Genomic DNA, 11,876 nt, shown 5'->3' with positions numbered 1-11,876 from the left:
CAGTCTTTGATTATGTGATAAAATATCAGGGGAGAAAAATGTGGGTTGGCTTTCAAAGGTCAGTTAAAGGTGAGGAACAAAAAGGCATGGGGTATTACTACATACAGTACAACCTTTTGTGCCTCTTTTTAAAGAGCAGAAAAGTCTTACATCTGCTGTTCAATCATACTTTATCCTATGTTGTTTCTTTCTCATTACTTTTCTCACCACCTTTGCTCAAAACCGATAAAGATTCAAATGTGAAAGAACAGGAAGTTCATGTAAAAATGGTTCATTTTAAAAGAGCTTTAATATCATATAATAACATAGATCATCTAAAATAAAATACATTACAAAAACAGTGATTCCCAATACAATCCCAATTCTGTGTACAATTTTTTTATGGTTTGGAAATGAGCTTCACCCCCAGTCAGAACATTCCCACTAATCCCTGGCCCCTTTCCCTCAAACGCAACTCACATGGCATACATATGCTGCATTTGGCTTAATTCAAAAGTAGGAAGTCCGAACTTGGACTTATGTTTGAGTTACGAAATGGAGGAAGTAAAAAAAAACCCATAGACACATCATGAAAGTGTGTGTCTGTTAGCAACAAGCTATCCAGCTAACAAAAGCGATAGCTAGTTTATAATGTATTTACTTTCTCAAAACAGGAAACGGTATGGTCAGCGTTATAGATTTACTCAAGTAATGTGCCAGTACTGACTGATCTAAAGTAGATACTACTAAAAACTCAGGTAAAGTAGTGAAGACGAATCTCATTTATGGCTGATGATGTGAGCAGCCATGTTGACATGATGTCTTATGCTGAAATTTGGGGTGGGGAGACTTTCCTGACATTCAAATAGGAATTCTGAATTGACGAGGCACTTTTTGTTTGCTTTTTGTTTTTTCCTAATCAGAGGTGATTTCGGTTTTAAGCTTTATTCAAATACAGTAGAAGTTTTAGCAGAGAAATGGGGGTCTGTTGGGTGTTTTCTTTGTGATTGCAATTCACCTGACAGGTAGCAGAGGGTCATAAAATTCCCAAAGCCCTCCTTTATGGCACACAGTTATTGTTTTTCATCATCTCAACATGGTGTCAGTGTTTGGTGTACTGCAAAGAATGCAAAAACATCTCAGTACTCAAAACCCAATCATATCTGAGACATCTATGTGATGTGCCTAAAATCCACAGGGCTTTAATCTGGAGCAGGAATTGCACATCACAGCATTTCTGAGTCCCAATCCACCTACTATCCATCCTAAATAGTATCTGAGATTAGAGTTGTCCCAAATGGTAGTATGTTGAAATCAGTATCCCAAAGGTACCCGGATGGTCTACTATTTCTGGTAGATTTGTTAGATAGTGTGGCTCCATGGACACTGTTTCAGCTAATATCCCCCACAATTCCTTGCATGAAGGAGGAGGAGTTTTGAGACTGTTTACTTTGCCGAATTCTACCTGCAAACATGGTGTTAAAACAATGAAATGTGGAAAAATAAATCAAGGGAATGATAAATGAATAGTATAAATTATATAAGGAATAATGAATTCATTAATGTTGCTTTTTACCATGTACGCCGTATCTTTAAGACTTCAAAATTTGCGTTAGGTTGAGATACTACTTTATTCAATTCAATTCAATTCATTTTTATTTGTATAGCGCTTTTTACAATAGACATTGTCTCAAAGCAGCTTTACAGAAATATCAACATGGTATACAGATATTAAAGGTGCGAATTTATCCCAACTGAGCAAGCCACTGAGTGGCGACGGTGGCAAGGAAAAACTCCCCAAGATGTTTTAAGAGGAAGAAACCTTGAGAGGAACCCGACTCAGAAGGGAACCCGTCCTCATCTGGGTAACAACAGATAGTGTGAAAAAGTTCATTATGGATTTATATGAAGTCTGTATGGCGTAGTCCCAGCAGTCTGGAATTAAAGAAGATTTGAGCTCCATCCAGAGGCAGAAAGGATCTGGATCTCTAGTATCTCCATAAATTCGTGTGGGGCTCGGCGACTTTATCTGTGATGTTAACAGGAGGCTAGGTGCATGTTTATGGTACTCTACAATTCTAAGTTAAATCCAATTAATAACATTTTAAAAGTAGTCCCTCAATGGTTCTTTGAATATTTAAGGTTGTTAGCTACTTTTTTTTTTTTTACAAATAGAACCATGGGAACTAAGGAAACATTAAAGGTTCTAAATGTAACCCTTTTATTAAGAGTGTACATGATTCTGTTCATTATATTATTCAGAAAACATCTCCAAAGACTTGTACAAGAGAAGGACAGATGAGGTAAAACTGAACAGTCCACTAGGCGTGACAATAAGGTGACTTACAAAAATGTAAGAGGAAAAAAAAAAGTTATTCTTTGCTCAAAGGTGGTTAAAAGTATTCTTCTAAAAAAATATATATATATATATATATATATATATATATATATATATATATATATATATATATATATATATATATATATATACATATACCACACACATAATGATGTGGTCACTTCCTAGTCTTAAGTTATTGTAATGCATACTGCGACTAGAAAAGCACACTGATGTCCATCTCCCCAAATGCAATTTTGTCAATACAGTAGAGTGTCATAAAATTGCTATGTTCAATCAATAACTCTGTTTAAACCAACAAACTCAATTCCTCCACACATTACTTTGTCTTTAGAGTCGCTCGAGAACAATGTTTGGCAGACTTCTTGAGCAAGCCCGACCTGGGAAACCAACATCTGGAGTACTTGATCTCTCAGAGGGCCTGCATGTTTCTGACACATGTCCACATGCTGACAGTAATACAGGGGTAGATTTATGCTGCCGCAATGACCGGCTCTGGCTCTGGGCCCTCTCACATGCAGAGTTTTTGCTATCTCAAAGGCAATATCTTTCATGTTTTGATCCCCATCCTAAATCTGTCTGGCACATTTACTGCAGGGTATAACGCAGGACTGGAGTCAGGGGTCGCCGAGTCTGTGTTACAGGAGTCTGATCACTTGCACTTTCGGCTTTATGGAAGACTGATCTATGACCTGATATACAGTATATTAATGTATGTTATAAAAAAAATAAAATGTGATTTTGGATCACAACAGAGACAGCGAATAAAACCTTTTGGCCTACATCCTACCAACCTCAGGATGCGCGATTCTTAGTGAAACAACATCCTGTATAAATAACATTGCTGCATGTTCAACAGCGCACACTGTACATTTCACTTACAATGTAGGTTCTGCGAGGCTTCACACTCTTACATGTCTTCCTTATGCATGATGTGTACAGTTTGGGGTGGGAGGCAGTTTGGCACGTCTACCCACATGTACATGAATCATTCTCCATGCATTACATAAAGAATAAACCACTGCAAGCGTTGTCCATCCATCATTTTCTGTGCTGCTTATCTTACACAGGCAGGGTCCCAGGGAGCCTGGAGCATACCCCAGGGAACTTGGGGCACAAGGCGGGGGACACTCTGGATGGGGTGCCATGTCTTTGGACTGGGGAGAAAACTGGAGTAAACCCCTGAAGCACAGGGAGAACATGCAAGCTCTGCGCACACAGGGCAGAGTCGGGAATGATGACAGTTTTTTATTTACTGAAGAATGAGCCACAGTTCTTATCTGTTTATTGTTACATTTACTGTTGTGGAACATACAGCTTTAAACAGTCACCTCCTCTTTAGTCTCTCTTTTTTTTTTTAACTTAAAGTTAATAAGTTGCCTTGTTTTTGACAACCACAAAAAATATGTTTATGTGCTGTGTCTGCCATACTAGTACCTGTGAAGTAGCTGCTGTTATAGAACATTAATCAAGACCTTCTGAACAACCAGATCAGGAATTCATCAGCACTCAGGACATATCTTCTAACAGGTTAAATAAAGGTGTTCTGCTACAGAATCAGAATCGAGTTCTCTTACTGTGAGAAATATGTGTTTACTGTCTCTAGGACTTCTGACCTATGCTTTTTGAATGTTTTGCATTTCTCAACTTTCCCAATTGTTTCCATGTGATGTCAGGACTACCGTGGACTAATCCATCTATGAAACAGGCCCACATTTTGACCCCAGCTGAACTCAAAATCATGTTAAATATTCCTCAAATGTCAAAACTATGTTAATATATAAAAATATATATCAATTTTTTTTTTTCATGCATGACTGTCTTGAAAGCATACACTGCATACCAGTGGTCACCAACCCTGCTCCTGAGATCTACCTTCCTGAAGACTTTAGATCCTACCATAATCGTGCTTAAGACTTAAGGAAATGATTAGATGGTCAGGTGGGTGCAATTATGGTTGGAGCTAAAGTCTTCAGTAAGGTAGATCTCCAGGAACAGGGTTGGCGACCACTGCTGTACACCAACACACCAGTTAGGCCGGTATATAGGTGATCATGTTGTCTCTGTCTCCACCTGCTGGCCAAAGTACAACACATACTAAATACTCACTTTCAGTACTGCTTTATCCTGATCAGGGTTCTGGAGGATCCCTGGAACAATAAGCGTGAGGTGGGAATACACCAGGATGGGACGCCGGAGGAAACACACACAGACACAGGAAGAAGTCACCCAAACTCAGGATCGAACCCGTTACTCTGAAGCAGTGAGGTGGCAAAGTCTCAACATAAAAACACTACATTTGTATTTAGCAGATTTATCCCCAAATCATTTTATTTTCAGTAACAAGGATCAGTATGCACACCTATACAGTACATGCCATTGCTACATCTGCAGTCTTTTGAAAGAGGCACATATTTGTCTAAAGGCATCTAGGCAACAAATATATGACATATTGGACAGATATCATAGTATTACAATATAGTGTTATAGTATCTAGCTGAATAAGTGATAAACCAGTGAAATGAAACATAGTCAGACATCTGACATGCAGAGATTATTTTTTGCACCATCCACCCAAGTGCCTTAATATGCATTTACATACAAATATACTGCATATACAAACCAAATAAAAAGTAGTAGCTTAAAACGTCAACTGCTGATAATAAAATGCAAAGATTGCATTATTTCCACCAATGGCACTGAACTTCAATGAGATGGAGGTTGTTATGGTAACCACATTAAGCAGTGGCTCAAAATTCTTTTGAATTTGATCTTTTATGGTACATATTTGCTTCAATAATTGATGGAGACTTAATGACTTGCATGTATGTAACACCTCAAAACCTCTGAAGCTTTGCAGCCCTTAAAGCTCTAATATCAAAGGCAGCTGTGTGTTAAAGGCCTCTTTGAAAAGATAAGAAAAGTTCACTCCTGCAGTTTAATGCATCAGTTATCAGTGCTCTGTTTGAGCACCTGATGTCTGAATTGGAGATAATAAAAAAATATACGGACAGAGAAGCTTACAAACAGCTGGCACATGACATTAGAAAGATTACAAGAAACATGGAACAGGTTTCAAACAAGCTATGTTAAGAAAGCAGCCAGTGAAAATAAGAGCTCTATATTTCCAAATATATGTGTGTCTTGGGAATGCTACTTGTTAAATACAGTGTCTTGTACCACCCCTGAGCTTTTCCACATTATGCAGTGTTACATCTTGGAAATGTTATGGACTTAAAAGGGGTAAGATCATATCTTTGGTAGAATTTCAAGACTGATCATCACTCTGATTGCCACTGTGAAGCATGGTGTCGGTGGCATAATGTTCCCTGTGCAGGGATTGGAAAACTGCTCAACGCTGAAGGCAGGATGGATGGAGCCAAATACAGGGCAATCCTTGAAGAAAACCTTCCAAGTGGACAAGGATTATAAAGGAGCACTGAAGCGGTTCAACAACAAGAACCTGAATGTGTTAAAAGTGATCAACTCAAAGCCCAGAGCTCGATCTGATAGAGAATCTGTGGCAAAAATTAAAAATGCCAGGTGCCTCTGACTGAGCTTGAGCAATTTTGCCAAGAATAATGAGCAAAAATACCAGGATCCAGATGTACAAAGCTTATAAGAGACATATCCCAGAAGACTTGCAGCTAAAGGTGGCTCAAGCTAGTACTGACCCAGTGGGGTGAATACTTATGTAACTAACAAATCTTTGCTTGTGTTGTTTTTGTTTTTTTAAAACCTTTGTGTCAAAATGAAAGACCATTTTGCACTTACGAATGTTAGATATATTGTTTCAATTAAATGGTAAAAATCCCAATTAAGTCAAATCCAGGTTCACAGTGTAAACACTACAAAATGAGGAATATTTTAAGTGGGGTGAATTCTTACACAAGGTTCCATAGGGTGCTTACAGAGTTTGCTATAGTCCATCCCTGTTTTATTTTTAACTTCTCATTAGCTTTTTTCAAGGCTCTCAGTGCACATTGTGTTAACAGAACATATGCTACTACACCTATTATTCATAGTTCATGTGAAAATGCTAAAATACTTTTGACTGCATCAAATGACCTTTATATGCTTTATGTACATTAAGCTCAAGAAAAATAAAATACATCTAGTTGCATAAAGGTAGCAGCTTAAACCGGTTACAAATACAGAGTTAACCATACACAGTGCTCACAGAGGGAAAAATAGATTCTGTTTTTTTTTCTTTTCTGAAAAGAAAAAAAAAGAAGCTTTTTTTTCTTTAAGATTATAAAAAGCCTCTTTTGTGTGTAATTGGGATACTAGCTTGTAACTCCATTACATTCTTGCTGAGACTTCCACATTGCTTCCTACAGCGGCAAAATCCTTGGAGAAAATATATTAATAATTGAATGAATAATATATTAATAGAAGGTTAAAGGAATAAGACATTCATGTAAGAGTACACTGGAAGGAGAACACATTCATGCAGTTTAGGAAAAGAAAAGGAGGAATGAAAAACCGAGTGTGTGGACTGGCAGTAAGCAGTTGAGGCAACCCGTAGCGCTCCTGCTGATCGGTCAGTACGGGTCGAGCTTTATCCTTCTGTGCAAGCAATAAGTAAACACCATCCCACAGATCTGGAGAGAGAAAAAAACAACCCACATACATACATGTAACACGTTTATATAAAGTTGCATAGAAATGAATTAGCACATGCATCACAGAAACCCATAGATGAATATTTGTATTCTAGTGAAGCATTGTTCTGTACTGAGCACTTAGAAAAATGACAAAAATGCAGTTAGTTACTGGCTTGAAGGTCAGTGCTGTGAAGAAATGTTCATCTATCGGCATCTGGATTTATAATAAGTGACTGGATGCATAATCGCAATGAAAAAAAAAGAAAAGAGAAAATAAAGTAGACACACCATGCTGTTTTGCATATATTTTAGTTTCTAGCATCATTCTTAAGGCAAATATTTCTTTAGCCTAAGCATTTTATTAGCAAATTAATGCACGATTTTAAATATCGCCTTATTATATGTGTACATGGTGGCACTTGTAGAAGCTCTTTATTGAAGCATCTGATGAGGAGATTGAGCAGCATCCAGTTACTATGGGAACCGAGGCGTAAAGCAGCTCTTATGGCAGCAGTTCTGCAATCGGGTCAATTAGCATGTGTGGGAGTGTGTATCTATACACGTGCATGCATTTGAAGAGTTAGACTGGTGACAACTGTTAAAATCAGAAAGAAAGAGTTACATAGCCTGTTTGTAAACATTCAATTACAAATAAAATTATATATACATATATATATATATATATATATATATATATATATATATATATATATATATATATATATATATATATATATATAGTGTATTGTGAGGCTGGCAAAGTTGCAAATAAAAATCTGAAGAGTAAAATCTGAAGATCTGTGTAGATCTTCAGATTATATATAATGTATGTATTTATTTATTTTATATATAATGTATTTATTTCTTTCTTTTTAAGAGGGGAAGGCTTTGTACAGGCTGTATCCTGGAGTACTATAGTGGGCGATTATATCTATAAAAATAATTGAACCTCCTCCTACCCATAAAACACGGAAACAGAGCGGAGCTAAAGGAGGACAAACCTGAAAAACAAACCACTGAAATCTGAAAAAGACTTGAACAAAATGGGTTTTTAAATGAACAGTACACTGAAAAAAAAAAAAAAAAAAACCACCACATAATTTTCCTTTCCCCTGATGCAGCTGATCAGCTAGGACTTGTTGGATGTTTGCTTCTTTAGATTTCCAAAAGGAGTTATGAGGATAATATAGTTAATTACTAGAAATCTGTTTCTATCAAACACTTCTTCATAAATACATTCACACATAATGTAAATATATTCCTAAAAATTCATCCAGTTCTTACGTAATGACACGCAGAACTGCTGATAGACATTCTTTAAATAAATAAATAAATAAATACATAAATAAATAAATACTCCAGACTATTCCTTTAAATCCCCCAACCCCCCACTTCTACAGTATTTAGTCCCCAATTTGTTAATCTGCCAATTCCCACCCACATGCTAATTCTATATCACATGGCAACTATCAATTACAGAGGGTGAAGGCTAACATGTACTTCATCCAAGGCCAAAAGTTTATATACACCTAGACATGACGAGACAGATTTATTTCAGCTTTAATTCACTATATTAGAATTCCAGTGGGTCAAACATTTACATACAGCAAGTTGACTGTCTCTTTAAACATCTGGAAGACAGTTACATATTTCTGGTTGACAAATTGTCTTAAACAGGAGTTAATTGCGAGTGCACCTGTGGTTGAATAAGGCCTATCTTTAGAGAGAATGCCTTTTTTTTTTTCGCCTGTGATACCTTGAGAAAATCCAAGCAACTTGGCAAAAAAAACAAACAAACAAACAAAAAAAACATCAACAACAAAAAAACTGAACATCCACAAGCCCAGTTCCTCATCTGTACGAACAACTGTATGCAAAAATAAAAATGCTGAATCCAAAAGGTTCATCTGAACTCCAAGACAACAGCAAATGGATCTGGTAAGGATGTTGGAGGCACCAGGTACCAAATACTGTACGTACATCTACCATTAAGAGTGTCCAACATCGCCATGGATTGGCATAAAAAAACTGGACTGGGTTGACAAACTTTGCAGGTGATCACTAGCTTTTCTGAAGAGAGTTCTCTGGTCAGACAAAACAAACATGTAACTGTTTGTCCATAATATTCAGCACTATGCATGGTGGAAAAAGGGTGTGGCTTGTAATCCAAAGAACACCACCCCAACTGTGAAGCATGGGGGTGGCAGCATCATGTTGTGGATGTGTTTTGCTGGAAAATGGACTTCAGAAAATAGATTGCATCATGGGAAGAATTTTCTAGAAAAACTGAAACAGAACCTCAAGACTTCAGTCGGAAAGTTAAAACTTGGTTGCAACAGGGTCTTCCAGTACGACAATGATCCTAAGCAAGCCTCCAAAGTTGGCTGTTGTTAAAGATAAAGTGAAAGTATTAGAGTTACCATCACAAAACCCTGACGTGAGTCCCATAGAAAACTTGTAGTCTGAACTGAAAAAGTGCGTCTGAGCAAAGAGGCCCACAAACCTGACTAAATTACACCAGTTCTGTCAGGAAGGACGGGCAAACGTTCCAAGAGAGTACTGCAAGAAGCTTGTGGAAGGCTACCCCAAGCGTTCAGGCAATTAAAAGGCAATGCCACCAAATACTAACAGTGTGTGCAAACTTTTGAACTCTGAAAATCTGATATAGTAAATAAAAGCTGAAATCTTTTAGCTATTATTTTGAAATGACTTCCTATGGAAATAAAGTAGATACCCTATTTGACTTTACACAGGACATGTACTGTATGGTAACATGAAATGTGTGGAGTTGATAAAAAAAAAGAGTTTGATTGTATTTAATGTTAGAATGAATTTATGTAAACGTTTGGCCTTAACTGCCTACCTTCCTCACAGCTACACAAGCTACAGGTGAACTGGCTACTATAAATCGCCCCTAGGTGTGAATGAATGTGTGAATGCATGTGTGCACAGTGATCTGCGATAGAGGAGTAGCCACTGTGTATTCCTGCTTTGTGTACGGGATATGCTCTGGAGCCGTGACCTGACCTGTATTACTGAAAATTAAAAAATGAATACATTTGGGCTTAAGATGGCTTTTTAAAGTAAGTATACTTTATGTATGATGATTTGAGCATGTATTCTTGAAGAAGAATTGGGTGACAGACTTTTTGTTAGCTACATACACAAGTGTCATAGTTCCAATACAAAAACACCAAAAATGTCTTGATTTAGATAAAAACTGCACACATATGATCTTCCACTTAGTTTATACGTGTTACAGTATTGTCATGCTATGTACAATTTGACAGTAAGAGGTGTGCTTCCAATCACACGTCAATGCAACATGACAAAGATATCAGATCTACCTTCCGAGCTACAGAAACGGATCCTCCTGTGTGCACGAGATCTTTTCACTCTTTCACTTGTCAGTAATGAAGGAACATTATTGGCTTTACTTTAGCCATAAATGGGAAGTCACAAATAATTAATGAAAGGTAGTTGTGGCTGAGTATTTGTGCGTGAGACAATCTTTTAAAAGCGTCAAGAGGGAAAAAAAGAGAAGGATCAGAGAGGAAAGAGGAAATGCTCCAAGTACATAATGTACAGTATATCCTATATCAGATAATCAGTATAATCCACTTCACCATCCTTTTCAACAATACAAAGTATCAAAAGTTGGCTAAAGCCGAGTCCACATGGTTTGCGGTATGCTCTGCATTTGCTGTTCAGGTGGAAACCAATGAAGACATCTCTCTCAGAAAAGTGGAGGAGGATCTTCAGCATACTAAAGCAACTGAAAGACTGGGGGTGGGGTGGGGGAGGGTGCGGGGGGTATGGGGCTAGTTTGGGTCTTTTTATCGTGGGGGGGGGGGATTTTTATAGAAATCTAAAAAAAAAAAATTAAGGTCTTGGTTTGTCTTCACATATGAAGAGGCTCTAAATCTGTATATTTATAACTGTAGTAAACTCAGACGTGCCTCACTGTATATACATATACATTATATGGCCAAAAGTATGTTAACACTTGACCATCACACCTATATGTGCTTGTTGAACATCCCATTCTCTAGATTTATTCCCCATTGCTGTTATAACAACCCCCACTCTTCTGGGAAGGCTTTCCATTCGATTTTGGAGTGTGGCTGTGGAGATTTAGCCATAAGAGCATTACCGAGGACAGGCACTGATGTTGGGCGAGGAGGCGCATAGTCAATGTTCCTATTCATCCCAAAGGTGTTCAGGGGGGTTGAGGTCAGGGCTCTGTGCAGGACATCCAAGTTATTCCACTCGAACCTTGACAAACCATGTCTTAATGGAGCTCGCTTTGTGCTAAGGCCCGGGGGCATTGTCATGATGGAGCAGGTGTTGGTCTCTTAGTTCCAGTGAAAGGAAAACTTAATGCTACAGCATTTAACAACAATCTTTTGCATCCAAATTGGTGGCAACAGTTTGGGGAAGACCAACATATGTACCAACGTAATGGCCAGGTGTCCACATACATTTGGCCATGAAGTGTATCATCATGTTACCTTAATATTTTAATTTATGGCCACAGTTATTTCAAAAAGTATGAAATATTCATAGTAAAAAAAAACAACAACAAAAAAAAAACACCATGTCACTTCAGTGGCTCATATTCCATATTTGGAAATACTTAAAAAATGATTTGTTCTTCTATCTCTTTAGGGAGAAATATCAAACACACTTCTCTGGCTGCACAGATTGTCTTATAAAGTGTCCAGCAAAAGTTGAAAGCTTTTGAACTTTCCTTCAAAACTGTGCAAAACCAAAAAGTAGCATATTTTTAAGCTAAGGAAAACACCTACAATGGCTTACACACTTATGTACACCTTGTATTAGATTTTTTTCTAAACAGAAAGAGTCATATATTTGTATACTCTATGATTATGACTTATGGGCTGAATAAGGAAGATAAGCCATGCAATGCT

General features: G+C 37.5%; 1 protein-coding gene across 4 annotated transcripts in view; it reads right to left on the bottom strand.

Annotated features, from left to right (window-relative positions):
- Positions 1-4,617: 4,617 nt before the first annotated feature.
- The window catches only part of tspan11 (tetraspanin 11), a 29,428-nt gene continuing 22,169 nt past the window's right edge, over positions 4,618-11,876 (bottom strand). For all 4 annotated transcript variants that reach the window (XM_017494622.3, XM_017494623.3, XM_017494625.3 and 1 more), the window contains one exon: positions 4,618-6,942. Coding sequence is in view for 1 of the 4 variants with exons in the window: in XM_017494625.3 (XP_017350114.1) it covers positions 6,883-6,942 (60 nt within the window). In the remaining 3 variants the exon portion in view is untranslated. The remainder of the gene's footprint in view (positions 6,943-11,876) is intronic.

Source organism: Ictalurus punctatus, chromosome 19 (genome assembly GCF_001660625.3).
Source record: "Ictalurus punctatus breed USDA103 chromosome 19, Coco_2.0, whole genome shotgun sequence".
Classification (NCBI taxonomy): domain Eukaryota; kingdom Metazoa; phylum Chordata; class Actinopteri; order Siluriformes; family Ictaluridae; genus Ictalurus; species Ictalurus punctatus.
This window is presented reverse-complemented; position numbering and strand designations above follow the sequence as displayed.